General features: G+C 36.0%; 1 protein-coding gene across 1 annotated transcript; it reads right to left on the bottom strand.

Moving 5' to 3' along the window:
- Positions 1-269: 269 nt before the first annotated feature.
- On the bottom strand, positions 270-16,709 carry LOC139874473 (DNA oxidative demethylase ALKBH2-like). Its single transcript, XM_071861902.1, has 4 exons — positions 16,452-16,709; positions 909-1,025; positions 605-806; positions 270-512 (listed from the first exon to the last, which is right to left on the bottom strand). Exons 1-4 carry the CDS (start codon positions 16,707-16,709, stop codon positions 313-315), a joined length of 777 nt encoding a protein of 258 aa, XP_071718003.1. The 3' UTR covers positions 270-312.
- Between the last annotated feature and the right edge of the window lie 4,430 nt (positions 16,710-21,139).

Below are 21,139 nucleotides of genomic sequence, written 5' to 3'. Positions count from 1 at the left end.
CGAAACCGTCGCAACGGCTCGAGACGGGGTGTTTTGCAACAGTGAGCACAATGCATCACAAAAATCTAGATCAAGAAACTTCAAATTTACTAATGCTGAACAATAAATACTTCACTTGAACGTTAGATTACCTTAGATGATTCATACGCTAAAACAGAGTTAACAGAGTAATTAAACCTGGAATTCAATACCCAATTCGACAACCCAACTTTGAATAAAAACTAACAATAGAAGAAGGGAATCAGTTTTTTTTATTTATTTAAGGTCAACAAAGTGCAGGGCGCAAGACATGGAGTGAAACAAACAAGATATCTACAAAACCATCCTGAAGGTTAGGTTAATTCGTGTAGATATAGCTGCTTTCATAACTCGTTTAGGAATCGAGTGTAGCCAGTCACGTTGTGTATTGCCCCTCATCATCAACAATGATCCATGTTTCAACTTGAAATTGTACTTCTCCTCTTCACCATTAATCTTAGCTCGCTTACTTTCAGGCTCTCCATCAACTTCAACTACATCATCCACAACAACAAAATTAGTATAAAATATCACACACACACACACACACACACACACACACACACACACACGTACCAGTGTGTACCTTGAGATTTGTTAGTACTAGTTTTTTTAGGCTTTTTCTTCAACAAGAAATCGCCCTCACAACCAAAGGATATGGAGGCAATATTTGGTGTGGGCCCATAAACCTTCTCATCATCAGCATGCCAACTAACATAGTCGTTACCAGTCTTGTATCTATTCAAAAGTAAGCTGTTGAACTGACTCTCAGGAACAACTTTTTGTACCTAAAATAAAAACCAACGAATGTAACTAATGTGCACCCATTCAACAGTCGATCGATCAACAAAGTAAAATAAAAAAAAAAAACTTATTTTCTTTTAAGTTACCTCATCCAGAATCTCCTTGAGCGGCGGGTAATCATCCCAACAATACGTTTGTGGCGTATACCCACTATAACTATAGTCCTTCAATCCTTTACTTGCTATATAGCATACATCTCTAGGCTGCAAACACAACCAACCGGTTAATTCAATACAAATTGTTGGTGCATAAATCCCGAGTTCTATTACGTTTATTGTTCTATTTGTTATGTACTTGATATTTCAGTCATATATGTACGTGGACATTTATACTTTGTGTTTATGATGCTTAGTATAATGTCGTGAATAGGTCAAGCAGTCGGTTGGCTGCTCAAGACCATCGACCGATGGTAGGGACCATCGGTCGAGGGACTGTCACCATCGGCCGAAGGTCCCCGACCACCGGCCGATGGTCACTGTATTTAGTATAAATACGGGTTTCGTGGTTTTGTGTTAGGTTACACACCATAAACCCTTAGGCCGTCGAATTACTTGCTGCTAATCGTCCCAAAACCCTTACCAACCGAATACACAGTCTTAGGCATCGATTCTATCAATTATTCATTGGTTAATTCGATCCCGTTAGTCTAATACGTATTCGACTCATTCTAATTAGTGTTTCCGCCATTAATCTAGATACAACGTATGATCTAAGGTCCGAATTACATCTTCAAAGTGGTATCAGAGCGATGTGTTGCTGATCCATACGTTATTTGAGTCGAATTTTTGATTTTTGTGATTAGGGTTTGTGTCAAAACGGGTTTCAATTAAAAGGTTGGAACTTTTACGTTTAAATCCAGTGTTTTCGAGTGTTTTTGTGTTCAAAGGTGTTTTTGTGAAGTTTTCATCGGTTTTGTTTGAGTCCAGAACGTTAGAATCAATCAAAATTTGAGTTTTGGCCAAAAACCCTAGTTTTTTATGCCCAGATACGTAAGAACTACCCTCGACCGGTCGTCATTGACCATCGACCGAGTGTCTTGACCTTCGACCGATAGTTTCTCACACTCGACCGACCGTCTTAAGTTGAACCGGAGGACAGTTTGTGATAACCTTGAACCGTTTGTCTAGACCATCGACCGTTCGTCCTTAGACCATCGACCGATTGTCTCAGTCCTCCGACCGATCGTCTCAGTCCATCGGCCGATCCTCTTTTAATCCAGAATAATTTAATTAATCCATAATTAATCACTTAATCAGTTAATAATGTCTGATACAAACGAGAAATTAACAAACGAATACAGTGCACTTATTATTGCACCCGGAATTCAAAGACTATTATTAAGCGAAAGTGAATCAGGATCTAACAATAAAGTTCCGAGGCTTGAAAACTTAAAAGACTTTTTAGAATGGAAAGTTAGGTTTGTGATTTACCTTAATGGACAAGATTCTCGACTTTGGGAGTGTATTGAGACTCCTTTTGTTTGGCCATCAGGGGCTGACGGTGAACCTAAAGAAACTCATGATTTTGATCCCGCAGAACGCGAAGGGTATAATCTTGAGTGTCGGTGTTATGCTCAGTTAACGCAAGCCTTGTCTAAGGAAATCTTCGGTCAGTTTAAGAACCGTTATAAGACATGCTATACTCTTTGGCAGGCTATTGTGTCCGCAACTGAGGGTACTGCTACTTATAAAGCAACTAAAGGTAAAGTGTTGAAGGATGAGTGGAAGGTGTTTGCAGCACTTCCAACAGAAACTTTGAGCCAGACCTTAGAAAGGTACAGGTTATTGGTTGCCGAGATGACGGATTATGGGATTGAGGTAAAAGATGATAAGGCAATAAAAGTGTTGGCACTTGGTCTTCCTGAGAAGTGGGATTATGAAGTAGAGAAGATCCAAAACCTATATGTTGCTTCGGCACGTCCTTTGACATTGACTACATTTACTTCAAAGTTAATGGAGAAGGATATTCAGGTTGAGGCCAAAAGGAAAAGGCTTGGTACTGTAGCAGCCAATGTCACATCTAGTGCTTCTTCTTCTGGTCATGCTCCATTGCAGACAGCGTACATCATAGCAAATGCAAATCAGATATCTGCACCAAAGTCACAATCTGGTTACTTTAATGCCAAAATACAGAACTCTACAATTAAGATGATTGAGGACGTTCCGACTCAGCAGACTCAGATTCCACCTCAGACTCAGACTCAGAGTCCTATGTTTCAAACTGACAATATCAGGAAAAGGTCTATTGAGTCCATTCAGGAGGACATGGCTTTAGCTGCTATCGTTGTTAACTCTTACAACGATATGATTAGTGGACAGGTTCTTAACAATCATCTCGAGAATGAAGATTATGATCAGATCGATGAAGATGAGCTAGAGAGGATGGACATTCTGTACTGTATGGGTAGCATTGTTAGGCGTGCAAGGAAGTATTTAAAGAGAACTGGTCAACGATCTTTGAGTTTAAACAGGGATTCTAAGTTTGGTTTTGACATGGCGAAGGTTAGATGTTATAACTGTGATGAACTTGGTCACTTCAAGAAGACTTGTACTAGACCACCAAAGGCTGGTTATCATGATCCTTTTCTTAGTACAACCATCTCAGTGACTCCCCAACACGTCATTGTTGAGAAGGAATCATCTGGTTCTGCTCAACCTAAAGCCTTAACCGGTTCCACAATATATCCTGATGAAGTTTGTGACTGGTCTATTCCAGTTGATGCTCAGAAAGCTAATGTTGTATTTGTGGGAAAGAGTCCGGCTGAAATTGAGGAAGAAAGAGTAGTTCGTAGAAGAGCAGGTTGTAAGGGTAAAGATAATCCAAACTGCACATGCTACGTGTGCAAGTGTGATGCAAGGTTAAAGAGAGCTGAGGAGCTTATGAAATGGTGTTTCAGAAAGAGGGTTAAGGAACAGCTGTATGATAAGTTCCGGAAAGCCAAGGATTTGTCAGACATTGAGTTTACTACTGATCCATCCGATGAAGAAGAAGGTAAAAGTTGTCATGAGGGTACTTGGTTCAGAGAAGTGTTGGGTCATTTGCTCAACCGTGATTTTGTGAGTGGTGATAAGAAAGTTGTGACGGTTCAAAGTCAAGTTAGTTCAGATAATAGTGAGGGTAAGGAAGGTTATGAAGCTGATTATTCGGACAGCACAAGTTCGGAGTACGAATCAGAGTCAGATGCAGAATCACAGGATGGAAGGCATAACTATGCTTTTATGGCTAATACTTCCAGTAACGATAAGGTATGTACTGATTCAATTTCTAAATGTGCTTATTGTTTTGGTTATGAACAGGAAATTGAAAGACTTGAATGCGTTATTTCTAAGCTAAGTGAAATACCTGTTACTTGTGAGACCTGCCCTAAACTTAGGACTGACCTTAAGAACCTAAGCTTAGAAAATCAGACCAACAAGAAGAACTATGAAGATGCCCTTTTCTACCTTAACAAACAGAAAGAATATGTTGAGGTGATTAAGTCTCTAGAAAACCAAATAGGTCACATGAAATCAACGATTAGAGATGATGAAAAGGTGATCACAATGTATTTGGGGCAAATAGAGACTCTTAAGGCTGAAAAGGATTCTTTTAAGTTAAAATATGAGTCGGAGAAAGCTAGAATAGATAACTGGCAGAGGATGTCGTATGTGACTCAGACTTTTAATCATTCTAATCGGGAGGGTCTGGGATATTCTGAGGTTGCACCACCTCTTATGGGTGAGTATGTTAATAAGCCCGTAGAGAAGTTTAAGGAACCAGTGGTGGAACCACCATATGGTAAACCTAAGGAGACCCCAGTGGTTAGTGCTAGTAAGGTTGTTGATTCTAAGAACCCTACAGAGGTTGTTTATGAGACTGAGTCTGATACTGACATAGACACTGAGAAAGATAGCAAACCATTTGTACCAGTGACTAAGCCATTTACGATTCTTAAGAATCCAAAACACAGTGAGAATAGGAGTGAGAGTCTTAAGACGCCGACAAAGAGTGTAGAAAGGCCCAAACAGAGTAAGAAAAAGACCACTTTGTCTACTCCTATTAAGTTTGTTAAAGAAAATAATTCAGGAAAACAGCAGGTTAGTGTTCCTAAGGTAGAACAACCACCTAAAGGTGGGAGTTCTAATTCTGAGATAGTGTCCAAGTATGTTCCGCCTAGTCGGTGTCAGATTGTTGAAAAACAGGTTTTGACACCCCCTACGATTAGACAACGTACTGAACAGCCTAGGAGACAGTTTTCACCGATTAGACGCAGGTTGTTTAACGTTAATGATTTTGATAATGTTAACTGTTTCAAATGTGGGAGGCTGGGACACAGGGCTGTGGATTGTGGACCCATTAGACAGACACCCCGCAGGAAGATTGATCTCAGTCCAAATCGTTCTTTTTATAGAAGATCATCTTCTCCTGTGCACAATTCAAATGTGAAAGTAATTGATTCAAAGGTTTTTCAAACTAACGATTATTATAGAAAACCATTGCCTAAAAATACAGTTTGGAGACCAAAATCTGAGGTGAAGGGTGTTCAACGTCCTGCAGGTCCTTCTGGATCCAAGGGACAATGGGTGGAATTACCAGTTGTTGGCATTGACGGGAAACCCACTGCCATTAGGGCATGGGTTGCCCTTTCTAACTAATCCTCTTACTTTAATGTGCAGGTCGCCTACAATCCACGCTGCAGTACTTGGATTGTTGATAGTGGGGCGTCCAGGCACATGACAGGGAACTTGTCCTTACTTTCTAATGTGAAAACAGTGGATGGTGGACCGGTTTCTTTTGCTGGTAGTGAAGGAGGGTTTATTACTGCTCAAGGTGTAATCGCGAATGAAAATGTCAGCTTTGATAAGGTTAATTTTGTGGAGCAGATGTCAAACAATCTGCTTTCAGTCTCTCAGGTTGCTGACAAGAACTATACAGTAGCATTTGATGATAAACAATGCTATATTTTGAAGAAAGAATTTGTTATTCCGGAAGACATGATTCTGATGACTGCTCCCAGATTCAAGGATCTCTATATCCTTGACATGCGTAAGGCTCATGTAAAGGAAGCTACTGGCCATCAGGCTTTCGTTTCTAAAGCTACTGAACAAGAGTCTATCATATGGCACAAGCGTATAGGTCATTTGAGTCTGAGGAAGATGAACAATCTAGTCCACAATGGATTAGTTGATGGTGTTAATCTTAAAAGTTTTCATATTCCTGATGTGTGTCTTCCATGTAAACAGGGGAAACAAACGAAAAAGTCACATGCTACCAAAAAGCATCATTCTGTTAACATTCCTTTGGAGTTGTTGCATATGGATCTCTTTGGTCCAGTCAACTGTAAAACTCTCACAGGAGAATCTTATTGCTTGGTAGTTACTGATGAATATTCACGTTTTTCTTGGGTGGTGATGTTGAAGAATAAATCGGATACTTTTGAGCATATTAAGGTGCTGATTCTAAAGCTCGAAAGTTTATATAAATTGAAAGTGAGAAAGATTCGTACTGATAATGGTACGGAGTTTAAGAACAATCAGATGCTGCAGTTTTGTAACGAAAAGGGGATACAACAGCAGTTCAGTCCTGCTTATACACCACAGTCAAATGGTGTTGCTGAGAGAAAGAACAGGACTTTGATTGAGACCGCAAGAACAATGTTAGCTGATTCATGTCTTCCGATTGCCTTCTGGGGTGAAGCAGTGAGTACAACGTGTTATGTTATGAACAGAGTTCTCGTGGTGAAGCGTCACGGTAAAACTTGTTACGAGCTGCTGCATAAGAGAAAACCTAATATTAAACATTTCGAACCCTTTGGCGCACCTTGTACTATTTTGGTACGTGATGCTGGAGGAAAATTTAATTCAAAGGTTGTTTCTGGTATCTTCTTGGGTTACGGGAATCCGAACAAGCGGGTGTACAACAATGAGACAAAATGTCTGGAAGAACAGTTTGAAGTTGATATTCAGCGCAATGCACCGCCTCGTGTCAGTAAAGGTTATGCATGGCAGTTTGAGTATGATAAGATTTTTGATTCATTCAATCTTCCACCAGGTGCTACAGAGGAAGAACTTCTGACTCAGATATTGTTTGATTCTCGGAATTCTTCAGAAAATGTTATCACTATTCCTACGCAGGTTCAGAATCCGGTTTCTAGCGTGCAACCAAGTCCACAAAGTGTTCAAGGTAATCTTGAGTCTAATGAGGACGGGGTAGTTGATACAGATGAAGATAGTGAGTTAGATGATGATGTAGAACGTACAGTATTGACAGATAGACATCTGAATCCTCTATATAACCAACCATCTACTGTGACTGATCCAGAACAGATAGCAGATGCAGGAGGTGTACGGAGATCGAATCGTGTTATTCTGCCACCAAAGCGTCTGGCAGACTATTATGTGGATACAAGAGGACTGCCTAGTGTCAATCCTCCTCAAACTACTACATCTGGGGCATCCACGTCAGGAGTTATCTCTACATTCGAGGTTCCCGCGGTTACTGAAAATATGACTGCAGTTGAAGATGTTCAAAGTGAAAGTGCGAATTTGGTGACAGCTTTTTATTCATCATTGAACAAGACAGGGAGAGTGTTTGTTCATGCCCACTCGTGTTATGTGTGTCAAATCGAGCCGGAAGATGTATACGAAGCTTTAAAGTACGATGAGTGGGTAAGTGCTATGCAGGAAGAGCTGTTGCAATTTAAACATCTTAAGGTTTGGAGGTTAGTCAATCCACCGCATGGTTGTGTACCCTATGGTCTTCGTTGGGTTTTGAAGAATAAGAAAGATGAGCAGGGTATAGTGATTCGTAATAAAGCTAGATTGGTGGTTAAGGGATATCAACAAATCCCGGAAATTGACTATGATGAGGTTTTTGCTCCAGTTGCGAGACTGGAGGCTATCAGGATTTTCTTGTCCTTCGCGTCCTATATGGGTTTCAAAGTTTATCAAATGGATGTGAAGAGTGCGTTTTTGTATGGTGAGATAAACGAGAAAGTGTTTGTTGAACAACCGCCTGGTTTTGAGGATCCGCATTTCCCAGAAAAGGTGTATCGACTAGAAAAGGCGCTATATGGTCTACACCAAGCTCCTAGAGCTTGGTATGCAACTTTGTCCAACTACATGCTTGAGAATGGTTTTCGGAGAGGTGTCATTGATCAGACACTTTTCATCAAGAAGAAAGGACAACATCTTATGTTAGTGCAGGTCTATGTTGATGATATTATTTTCGGGTCTACAGATCAGAGTATGGTTGATGAGTTCGAGAAGGTTATGCAACGGAAGTTTAAGATGAGTTCCATGGGAACTATTAAGTTTTTCTTAGGTTTGCAGGTAGCTCAAACAGATAAAGGCATCTTCTTACATCAGACGAAGTATGTTGCTGATATCCTTAAGCGCTTTCAGGTAGATACAGAGAGACCAGCTAAGACTCCGTTGTCGGTTAATCATGGGATTTCACCAGATAAGGAGGGTGCTCCAGTGGACCCTACTTTGTACAGGGCTATCATAGGTTCTCTAATGTACCTAACTGCTTCTAGACCATATATAATGTTTGCGGTGTGCCTGTGTGCTCGTTATCAGACAAACCCTAATGTTCATCATATGTTAGTGGTCAAGAAGATTCTGAGGTATCTAAAAGATACTCCCAGCTTAGGGTTATGGTATCCGTGTGAGGATGGTTTTGATCTCACAGCGTACAGTGATTCAGACTATGGAGGTTGCAAGAAAGATTTCAAGTCAACATCAGGAGGGTGTCAATTTCTTGGTAGCAAACTAGTAACCTGGCAGTGTAAGAAGCAGACAGCAGTGGCTCAGTCCACTTGTGAAGCAGAATATATTGCTGCGGCCAGCTGTACATCACAGGTTATCTGGATACAACAGCAACTACGTGACTATGGTTTGCAAATCTCTAACACTCCTATTTATGTTGATAATACTGCTGCCATAGCTGTCACTAAGAATCCCGTGAATCACTCTAAGACGAAACATATAGGGATTAAATACCATTTCATTAGAGATTGCTATGAGAAAAAGTTAATTGATGTAGTGCAAATTGACACTACAGCCCAAAGGGCTGATCTCTTCACAAAAGCTTTTGATAAACCACGTTTTGAATTTCTATTAAATGAGATAGGTGTTAAGTTGCTTCAAGATGTAGTTCCTGAAACTGAAATTCCTGAAACTGAGGTACCTGACACAGAGGAATCTAAGCCTAAGACTGAGTTGTGAATGGTTAGAAACTGCTTGTAGAGTTTGAATAGTTTTGCATGATAGCTTCTAGATCATTTGTATTTTTCGTTTGCATGTTAGATTAGTTTTTACTGAAATTTGCATGTTTGCTTATGTTTTTAGATAGTTTTATGCTTTTGTACAGAGAATATCAAAAAGCCATAAAAATTGAAAAACCAGAAAAACAAATAAAAATTAGAAAAATAGAAAATCCATAAAAAGTGAAAAATCAGAAAATGAGTTGCTTGTTATGTTTGTGGGGAAGTGATTGCAATACTGAACTGACATGTAAGTTGTGAAAAACAAGTAATACAGGATGATTGATAATATGTTGGTAAACTTTATTGATCTAATTCTAGATAGAGATGATCACACTAATAACGCGTAAATATCATGATGACGAAATTGTGGAAAGGTTTACAGCGGTTGAGGGTAGTCACCTACTTATCACTGAATATCTACCGAGAAATGATTGAACAGAAACTCGACAGACGGTTGAGGTCTCCCCTACTACGATTTATACTCGGTAGCAAAAGGATAATTTTGTGAGTCCCCAAGGTGAGCATATTTTGTCTAGGATGCATACTTGTTTCTATTTACCTTTATTACTTGGACCGAAATCCAACAACATACATATCGGGTACCCAAAGGGAGGTGTTTTCTCTAAAAGGGTTGAGAAGTGCAGTTTTGTATCACAGACACAGAATGATTTTTAAAAGGCAACATCATCGGGTTCAAGATTTCCACATACGAAGATTGGTTTTCCGTGCAGTTATAACAAATGTCAAAGACAGTGGTGCGTCATCATCATGTTTAGTTGTAATCTTTTATTTATTTATTTTGTTTATGTATTGTAAGGAGAAAATGCAACATCAAAAAAAAAATAAAAAAAATAATAAAAAAAAAAAATGCAAGTTATGGATTGTTTATGTTTATTTATGTATTTATTTCAATTTGTAAATAACATGATGCACTACATAGCTGCAAGAGAATCAATGAAAGAATTGAACAGAGTTTCAGAGATTTCTCGGTTATCAATGTTTGAGACAACATACATTCCAATCGGAGACTTATTTGAACGATTTCGTTATCTACATCCGAGGGGGAGAATTTATCAGATCATCAGATATAGAGAACTTAAATCATTTAGTTCACATCTCAATTAGTGAACTTTACATCTTTTGTCTGTGATATGGGATTGTGCCTATTGACCTGGATAGAGGAAATATCTTCTGGAAGGTATCTTAGCGTTCCATCACTCAAATATTTATATCACTTCCATCCATCCAACACCATGCATCATACTATTTCCGTTTAAGTATGGGGTTTATAGCGGCCGGTATGCGTCCTTAACAGAGTATGCAATAAATATGAGATTAACAATGTTATCTGAAACGAAAGGTATAAGTTTAAGGTAGAAGCCAAAGGCTGACAGGGTTGCTAGAAACATCGTGAGATGGTTCTGTTCAATAGAATCGAAAGTACATTGATGTGATAAGAGGACAGTGTCAACAGGTTTGTGCTCAATTGTTCTACCCGAGAAATCGTGCGATCTCAAACGAGGACTGACTTTGTGATGTAAATCTGACATTGAAAAATGTTAAAGTAATTAATCTAACGTGATCATCGAAGTCTAGGGTGAAAGTTGATGAATGTTTATTGATATATTTGAAGGTTGTTCTGTATATGCTTTAATGAATAAGTTCGTGAATGAACTATGGAATAACATGTCAATATAGTTCAGTTCTGATCCCCGAATCAAAAGGATTCAATCAATTTTATATGCCAACTCACAAAAGATATGTTATTCTTCTGGAAGTGTGACTGATGATAAGCAGTATTATTTGTTCCTATGCTGATAACATCATGAATTTGTTAATGTTAATGCTTTATGAAACTGATGTTAAAAGTTTATTATCCACAGATCTAAAAGGGTAAATGTTACTGATTATATCTGTTATTATATTGCTGATCATGATACACTTGATCTTGTACAGTTATTTGCTTTGTGTATTTGCATGAGCATGCATTTCTGAATTAGTTTGCATTCATGTGTTAGTTGCATGTGCATTTATATTTCATCTTTTAAGTCCACAACTCAGTTCTGGGTAAGGTTTACTGTGAAAGGAACCTTAGGTTTCTTATTGTTTTGAATATAAGTTGTTTTGAGCTTAAAGGAACAAAGCGTGATGTTTTTTATTGTGGAGATCAGTCCCAGGGGGAGTTAGTGTAAATGGGTAAAAGTCTGATATTGAAAAGTGTTAAGTTTTAAAAGTTTTCAAATGTCAGACCACCGGCCGACAGTCCTTACATCCGGCAGATGGACTCAGACCCTCGCCCGAGTGTCAAGACCATCGGGCCGACGGACTTGACCATCGGCCGATGGTCACTGACAGGGTATAAAAGGACCCAGCGACGAATGGGTCAGTCACTCTGGCCAAAATTGTGTGATTTTACCCTAATTTTCTGAAGTTAAGGAGAAAGGTTTTGATCCAGTTTTTATTATTCATCTTTTCTTTGTGATCTTAGCGCCGTAAACAAGGTAACATAACTCTTAATCGTTTGTTTGTAATCGATGATTTAGTGTTCGAAGTATAAACTTTAAATCGGATGAGTTTTATTTGAGATCTGTTGAAATTGATGTTTGATGTATGATAAACGGCCCCTTTAGCATCTGTTATAACAGGAATTTGAACTAGAAACGTCAAATCGGACGATTTGATCAATTTCGAGTCACAGATCTGATGAACTACCTCCGGCCGAGGGTCTCTGACCATCGACCGATGGTGTCCATCGATCGGCCGGACATCTTGTCACTCGGCCGAAGGTCGTTATTTGACCAGTGTGTGTATGTGGTTAGACCATCTGCCGTAGGTCTAGACCATCGGACCGATGGTCTCCACCATCGACCGATGGTCATTCTGTTGGACTGATGGTAGATTATTTTGATTAATTTTCATTGAATGATTGGTCTCTGATAATTTATGTGATGCCCATCTAATGCTAGTGTTTGTAGTTTGTATTAGAATGTCAGGTGGCTCATTTGTTGGTCAATGGATGTTCAACATCGACCGTAGGAGAATCCTAGCTAGATATCGACCAATCTTAGTAGAACAAAAGGTCATTGCGACTCGACAGACTTATAGTCCTTGGGAACAGATTGGGTGTCAGGCTTTCATAGATATTGGGGATTATTACTGTCCTGCTCTACTTAGAGAATTTTACGCCAATGTTGCTTTAGAGGATGGTAAGAAGAAGTTTGTACACTCGGGTCTATTTAATCAACAGTATAGGTGGACTTTAGAGGAATTCTCAAACCTGTTAAACGTTCCTCATACTGGGGTTAAGATACTGTACCCTAGCAAAGATATCAGAAAGATTCCCAGTAGATTCAGATTGTCAGATGTTATTGTTAGGATATGCAAGCCAGAGAAGGTAGTGTATACTGGTAGAGTTGAGGTTAGTGATGAAGATATCTTGCCACAATATGAGATACATTTGAGAATCATCAAAAGAAATGTGACTTTTAGGAGAGAAGGAGATCATTTGCTGTCTGGTACTGAAGTCTTGTTTCTATATTGCCTACTAGAGGGTATTCAAGTGAATGTGGGACACTTTCTCATTCATGTGATGAAAGATTTTCTTGAATCAGAAGAACCATTCCCATATGCAGCTTTACTGTATAACTTGTTTGAGAAACTTGGTGTGATTCAACATGAAGAAAAGTTAGTGCCAGAGGATTCCATAATGGGATGATTGATTCTGATATTATGTTTATGTTTGATTATTTTCAGATTATTGTGTAATTTGATAATGCTAGCCTGTTAGCATTGATACGGTATCTTATGTCTGTAATGATCTAACTTTGAACATGTGATTATGTAACCGTGATCGTATTAATGTGATATGTACTATGATGATAAATCAGTGATACTTAATTACTCATGAATTTAACGCTGATTAAGAATTGTGTTTGCAGTTTTTTGTTAATCATGTCAGGTGCACAAATGGATCAAGAACAAGCTGTCCACAGTTCTGAGACTGAATCATTAGGAGGACCCACATCTACTAGTCTTCCAGGGTTGAAGGCGAGCCCTAACTCTAATCTGATGGCGTGTCTAAATGACAAAGGTCCAAATGCTAGCAAGTACAAGACTGTGATTGAATTTTTGAAGCGTTCAAGGATATTTGCTGCGGTGTCAATGCCATGTACTGCTTACTATTCTCATCAGAGAGAATTCTGGGCTAACGCTAGAGTGGAAACTGTTGATAATAAGCCTGTGATAGTAAGTCGAGTATGTGATCAAGAGGTTAAGATATCTGAGTATACTATTCGGAACACGTTTTTGTTTGAGGATGATGAGAAAATGCCCAAGAGATTGTTGAAGACTAAGATTACTGGATGTGTGCTGAGATGTGAGTATGCTGGTGATATTACACGTGCTACGATCAAAAGAAGCGGATTCTCTCCACCGTACAGATATCTGTCTTTAGTGATTGTTAAGTGTTTGAGTACGTTACAAGGCGGATTTGATGAGCTGAGTGAGATTTATCAGGGAATGTTTGCTGCCTTGATTCTGAAAGCTGATTTCAATTTTTCGGGTGTTATCTTTGATCTGTTGATGGAGAATGTTACGAGCCTACAGTACTTGATTTATCCGAGGTTCCTGCAGATAATGATTAATTCTCAAACTATGGATCTGCCGAGATCAAAGAAGGACGTCATCAAGCTGAAACATATGACAGAACTTACGTTTAATCGATTAAATCAGAAGAAGAGTGCTAGTGATGGAAAGCTGGTGTGTCATCTTGCGAGGGAAGATTATCAATGTCCACCAGGCAAGAAGTGGAGGAATGAGAACAGTCTATCTGGTCATGAGCCTGATTTTGAGCTAGCAAACAGTGATGAAGAGGTTGATCAGCCGATGAATACTCAGGGTATAGGTGGTTCTGGTACTGGAGGTTTGGCTGATGAGCCCGTTGATGTTAATACTGGTACTGGTGAAGAAGCTCCTAGAGGTGAGAGGAGACGTCTGGTAGAAGATGAAGGTTCTCAGGTTTCTACAAAGATGAGACCGAGCAAGAGGTTTAAGTTGGTTTTGAAGAATCCAGGTGGTTCTGCTACAGGTGCTACACAAAGAACTGCACCTACTCAAGCACAAAGTCAGCCACGGCAACAAACTCAACCGCAACATCAATCACCGCCAATTGTTCAACAATTGTCTCAAGAGACTGTGTCTACTCCAACTCCGGAGGCACCACATACAGGAGCAGAAGGAGGAGTTAGTTCATCTGCGCTTCTGAATCTGAATGATTTGTATGTTCAAGCTATGGCTGATAATCTGAGAATGAAGAAGGATATGGATGCGAAAGTGGAGGAGTTGAGAGAAGAGAATCGTGTGAAAACTGAGGATGTTACTAGGTTGAGAACTCAGGTTGATTTGTTACAGAAGAAAGTTGGTGATCAATCATTATTGTTAACTGCTGCAAAGAAAGAAGCTTCTGAAGCTAGAAAGGTGGCAGAGTCGGCTTTGGCTAGGATTACTGCTTGGGAAGAGAAGTTTGATCTGGTTGAATTGCCAGAAGGAGAAACTGATGTTCAAATGGTGGTGGCTCCTGGTACTTCAAAAGAAACAGCACTGTCAGTAATTCCTTTACAAATTGATTATAGTTTTAGTGAATTGTTGTCTAAACAGGATGAGCTCAAGCATTCTGTTATTTATGATGATTTAGAGGAGGGGGAGATCCCTCACAACTTCACCAGAGCTGAGCTGGACGAGCTGGTGCGTCTAGAGCAAGAAGAAGCTAAAGCTGCTGACGCACAGTCCGATGATCCTCCATCAGAGGATGATTCTTTTGGCCCTGAGATTTCTAAGGATATCGATGATGGGGAAGTTGATGGTTTAATGGAAGATGTTACTTTTGAAGAATATCCTACGTATATGAATGATAGGAATGAAGATCTTCCTGGTTTTGAGGAGTTATTTAGAACAGATGACGAAGTTTTGAATCGAAGGTGTAAAGAGAAAGAGAGAACTGAGGTTTTGCCTGAAGGGTTCTTGCCAGTCAAGTATAATGATGAGGTTGCTGCGAAGTTAGAAACTGACTGGCGTGATATCTTGAGGATTCGAAAGTATTGTGAAAAGCCGAAGCTTGAGCCAAAGTATTTGAAGATGATAAATTTGAGGAATGGTGCGAAAGGAAGGATCTTGGCCTGGGCATACATTGAAGAATTCAACATGTTTGCAATTAAACGAGAGTTTGGAGTTGACTACATCAAACATGGTCATGAGTTCAAGTCACTGCCGTATTTTGAGCTTATGCAGATTGCCAGGTTAAAGATGTTGTATTGTGGAATGAACGATCGCTCATCATTGTTGGTTAAGAAAATTCGAATCGCGTACAATTCGAATAACTGGAAGGATTTTAGACCACAGTATCCGAGGATTAAGTACAGGGTTGATCCTGTTAGTGGAGTATCTCGACAAATTTTGAAGTATAAGCCGGCAAAGACTATGAAGAAGGTTCCGTTAAGAAAATTGCCGCAGAATTGGAGTCAGAGATTTCGTTGGTGGTTTTATGATGATCGTTCTGAGGAAGCTGTGATTGTTTTAGATAAGCTGAAGGAAGATGATATCGATTGTATTCGTGTGTTGGATCCGATCTGGTTAAGGAACTGTACCGAAGCTGATATTTTTACTTTGTACTATAACCGTATGCTTTATCGTCGTGAAAACAGGGTACAGGCTGAACAGTATGTTAAAGTGGCTAAGCTGTGCTACTTGAAAAACATGGTGATCGATCCGTATGATGACTGAAGACTTATGGAATAGAACTAGGTCTTAGGGGGAGTTTGTTGGTGCATAAATCCCGAGTTCTATTACGTTTATTGTTCTATTTGTTATGTACTTGATATTTCAGTCATATATGTACGTGGACATTTATACTTTGTGTTTATGATGCTTAGTATAATGTCGTGAATAGGTCAAGCAGTCGGTTGGCTGCTCAAGACCATCGACCGATGGTAGGGACCATCGGTCGAGGGACTGTCACCATCGGCCGAAGGTCCCCGACCACCGGCCGATGGTCACTGTATTTAGTATAAATACGGGTTTCGTGGTTTTGTGTTAGGTTACACACCATAAACCCTTAGGCCGTCGAATTACTTGCTGCTAATCGTCCCAAAACCCTTACCAACCGAATACACAGTCTTAGGCATCGATTCTATCAATTATTCATTGGTTAATTCGATCCCGTTAGTCTAATACGTATTCGACTCATTCTAATTAGTGTTTCCGCCATTAATCTAGATACAACGTATGATCTAAGGTCCGAATTACATCTTCACAAATAAATAAACATTTTTGTATGATTTGAACTACTTTTAACCGACTTTGGCCGATTTGAAATAAGAAATAATACCTGAAGACATTGTCTACCAAAGACACGAATGGTAGGTCTGGTCCACGGGATGTTTTTATCAAGGTAGTTAAAGTACTCCCATGACTTATCTTCCGTAAAAAGACGGGGACAGTACACCAACTCACTCCCATCTCCCAAATCTGTTATTTCCTTCTTCATGCTCAAATTAGGGCTTTTACATACTAGCTTCTCACTCCCAGTTTTCAAATCCCCAGAATTAGGGCTCGCAAATACCAACTTCGGTTGCATCCGCAGCATCTCTTAGCACTGAATAAATAATTTTATTAAGCCACCTGTGACTTTTTAATGTAGAATAGCATATAATAAATAATAATGCCAATTAAATTGCTATAAAATCGACAATCAATAATTATATTTGTAACAGTAATTATTTCAAATTTCAATTTCAAAAATAACAGTAGAAGTCTTAAACAATATAAACCCTAATAAATAGAAAATCACTTGTGAAAATAAGCTGCGGAGGAGGCAAAAATTAACCTTACTTTCAGACAATATTAATATTTATATTATTATTATTATTATTATTTTTTTTTTTACTACACTACTCTCTTGTCATTTATTTCCCTATCTATATCTAACTTTTTTCTTTAGATTCTAAATAACTGCTCTGCTACTTCTACTACTCTTAAGGCTCAGCCTCCTTAACTTGGGATCTGGAATTTGTTTTATGTATATTTAGTTATTAATTTGGTTTTGATCTGTATTTTATATCATCTTATCTTCATTTAAGATGACTATTGTATAAGTAAAACTTACTTTAAGATCATTCTATTTCCTTTCATTTTCATCACGCTGCAACAGCAATTTGGGATGTTGAGCTCAAACAACGAATCACTTAAAACAACACTGAATCACGTGGCGTGCACACATTTGCAATGAAACATTACTAATCAACGTAGAAGAACTAGTTTTCATTTCTTTTTGGCAAAACAGGAATTAAATTAATAGGATTCTTTACGAAATAGTGACATTTAAAACAAGAGTGAAGACAGTGGAAATCATGCAAGATTTACAAAGTGAAAGAGTAGAGCTGCTGTTATTCTTACAACCTTTACGAGGCAACAAAAATTGGAAGAGGGGGGAACCCACGACTTTCTCCTTATCCAGATTTATTTCTGAATTAAGTATATGATCCTTTGACTTTGACTTTTTTCTTTTTCTCTACTTATATTTTTTTTTCCTCCATAGCTTGTTTTGTACTCTTGAAGCTATGTATGAGAAATTAAGGTGCTCTTTGTTTTTAAAGATGTTTTTGTCAGAAGATCTGCGAACCACGTCTGTAGAGAAGTAGACAATCTATTCTTGCCACTGTCACTGGTATAAAAGTGCTTCTCCGAAACCACACAATTTAATTGGGTCATCTCGTAATCGTTCACAACTATAATGCAAGCGAATATTTTTATTTACTTTCCAATTGAAAATTGTGTTCCAATGCTCATTAACTGAAGATTAAATTATAGGGCTCTTTTTAAAAGATTGAATTGCTATAATCGAGCTCGAAATAATATAAAGATCTCGAGCTTTATATTGAAATTGGTGATCAAAGATGATTTTCATACGTACCAATAATGAGTACATATACAGATACAGATCAAGTTAATAAGGAAACTATATAATTACATGATCATGTCTAAATATAGTGTATCCTAAGAATAAGAAAAGAATATTTGATGGAGCGTTAATTAGGTGGTTTCCAATACTCCCCCTCAAGTTGACGCATGTAAGTTTCTGTGACGACCCGGGAATTTCCGACTAAATTTAAACTCAATCTTCATACAAATTCGACACGATAAGCAATGTCTATTAAATCGAGTTTCAAATTTTTTTTTTAAAAAACTAATTCATGACATCATTTGACCTTTGATTAATCCCGACGATTCACGAACATATGTGTGTAAATAAATATGTAATATATATATATATATATATATATATATATATATATATATATATATATATATATATATATATATATATATATATATATATATATATATTATTTGAGTAATCAAATACACATTAATCAATTTAGAATTTAAAAGGTAAAATAATAAATAAAATAGTTGAGTTACCATAAATATATGTAAATATATATATGATTTATATTAATAAGTATTTGTATATATATATATATATATATATATATATATATATATATATATATATATATATATATAAAACATATAAATATTAAATAAATGTTATCTTATAATATAATAAAATTAATATATTAAATGTAATTACAAGTTTATTTATAGTTGTTACATTAATTATTACATGAAATATTGTTATTAGTATCATTAAAGATTATAAATTTTTAAATTCGATACATGTAATTTGTTATATTATTATTAATATTATTATTAGTATCATTTATAAGATTAGTATTATTTTTACTAGTATTACCATATCTGTATTATTATTGTTATCTATCTTGATTATTATAACTAATATAACTATTAGTATTAGTATTATTATTAGTATTTTGATTTTATTATCAATAATTTTATTAATTTATTACTAGTATTAATATTTGATTAATAATAACATTATCAATATTGAAATTTATGAATTTTAGATACATATAAACATATATATATAAACAGGTATATATATATATATATATATATATATATATATATATATATATACACACACATATACAGAATCGATATATAGATGGATACAAGAATACAGTTAAATAAATAAATACAGTATATAAGATAAATATAAATACGGTATAATTATAAATAAAAATATGTACGTAACCTGTTTTATATCTTTGTTAAACTATAATTGAAATTGAGTTTTTGTCTTTAGAATCTGAACATGAGCAAATTCCATACAGATATATCCAAATTCAATTACCCATCTATATATGTTTTAATTTTTTTTATTCATATTACTGTCTCTAATTGAATTTCTTGTCGAGACATTTAAGCTACAAAACAAATTACAGTTGAGCGAATTTAGCTGTAATATTAATCATTCAACCTTTATATAATACTCTTCTTATACAATTTGAGATTAAAAACAGAAAAATCAAAATTTTATTTGAAAAACTCAGTATTACTTCTTTGTTCTTGTTTCCATTTTCAAACAGCTCGAATTCGTTTTGTTTATCAAAATCTATAAATGCAAAGTTGTTAGAAATGGTTTAATCAATCTTTCTGCAAGGTATTAACTTCCAATTCCTCATAACAATTTCGAATTTTGGGGTCAAAGTATTAATTAAAAAAGTCAAACTATTTGTTCATCGTGAAATTCGTAAGATTTTTGATGTTATAGGTTCAATTGATGATTGCAGAAGTTTATAGGAATGATTTAAAACCTTTTTCATGTAGAAATTTTCATCTAAAACGGTCTTAATGTCGAAATCGAATTTCATGTTCTTCCTTATTTTATTTTCGTTAACAGCGACTGTTTTTTTGGTTTAATTTTTTTTAGTTTGCTATTAATTTGGAAATGATCAAGAGTCGTATAAGTTTCAATTAACATACCAAACCCAACAAACTATTGTACGTTTATGATTATTAGAGTCACAGCCGATTTGTGATGGGTAATGAAGAAGATGAATACGGTTTTTATTATAATAGGAATTAGAATGAATATAAAGACAGAAATATAGCGATGGAGGAATGGTTCTGTGGGAGTTTAGGTGAGCGAGAGGTCTCGGGATCAAACCCGGTTCATGCCATTTTTTTTTGTGAACAAACCCTTAAGGCAGTTATTATATTTTTATTTCTTTATTATTATTATTATTATTATTATTATTATTATTATTATTATTATTATTATTATTATTATTATTATTATTATTATTATTATTATTATTATTATTATTGTTATTGTAATGTATTATTAATTATTATTATGTATTATTAATTATTGTTATTAATTCAAGTATTATTGTTATTATTATCATTATTAGCATTATTATTTAGAAATTATTAGTATTAACATTATTATTATTATAAGTATTATTATTATTGCTAATATTATTGTTAATATTAGTTATTATATTTATTATCATTATTACTAATAAAAGTTATCATTTATTATTGCTAACACAATTAAAAATTACAACTATGACTACTAATATTATCATTATCACTAGTATTATTATTAAGTAATAATATTATTAATATTATCAATTGTATTGTTATAAGTAATATTAATATTATTAATCGTACGATTTTAGTATTATTATAAATATTACGACTATGATTAACATTGGTAATATTATTATAAAAACGATGCGTATTTATTAGTACTTTCATAAGTATTAGTATTATTATCATTTTATATATATAGTAGAACTATTATTATTAACATAAGTATATTATTAACGTTATTATCATTATTTTTATCTTTACTAATACTAACTTAGTATAATTAGAACTACGGCTTTGATAAACAAATGATATATATATACATAAATATATTTAACACATACAACATAACAAAATATATTTTTTTTACATATATAAAACGAATATATGAAACCTAAATATATTATTAATATAAAAATGATATAATTAATAAGTTATATATATATATATATAAACTTATTCGATTACGATTATGTATATTAATAAATATACAAATGATATAGGTTCGTGAATCCGAGGCCAACCCTGCATTGTTCAATATCGTCATATGTATTT

This window comes from Rutidosis leptorrhynchoides, chromosome 11 (genome assembly GCF_046630445.1).
Source record: "Rutidosis leptorrhynchoides isolate AG116_Rl617_1_P2 chromosome 11, CSIRO_AGI_Rlap_v1, whole genome shotgun sequence".
In the NCBI taxonomy this organism is placed as follows: Eukaryota; Viridiplantae; Streptophyta; class Magnoliopsida; order Asterales; family Asteraceae; genus Rutidosis; species Rutidosis leptorrhynchoides.
This window is presented reverse-complemented; position numbering and strand designations above follow the sequence as displayed.

What these genes read in the sequence shown, in the direction of transcription:
- LOC139874473 (XM_071861902.1), bottom strand. Translation starts at nt 16,709, where the DNA reads ATGCTGCGGATGCAACCGAAGTTGGTATTTGCGAGCCCTAATTCTGGG. An exon ending in TTGGTAGACAATGTCTTCAG is followed by an intron (nt 1,026 to 16,451) that starts GTATTATTTCTT and finishes TTGTGTTTGCAG; the next exon opens with CCTAGAGATGTATGCTATAT. An exon ending in TCAAGGAGATTCTGGATGAG is followed by an intron (nt 807 to 908) that starts GTAACTTAAAAG and finishes TTTTTATTTTAG; the next exon opens with GTACAAAAAGTTGTTCCTGA.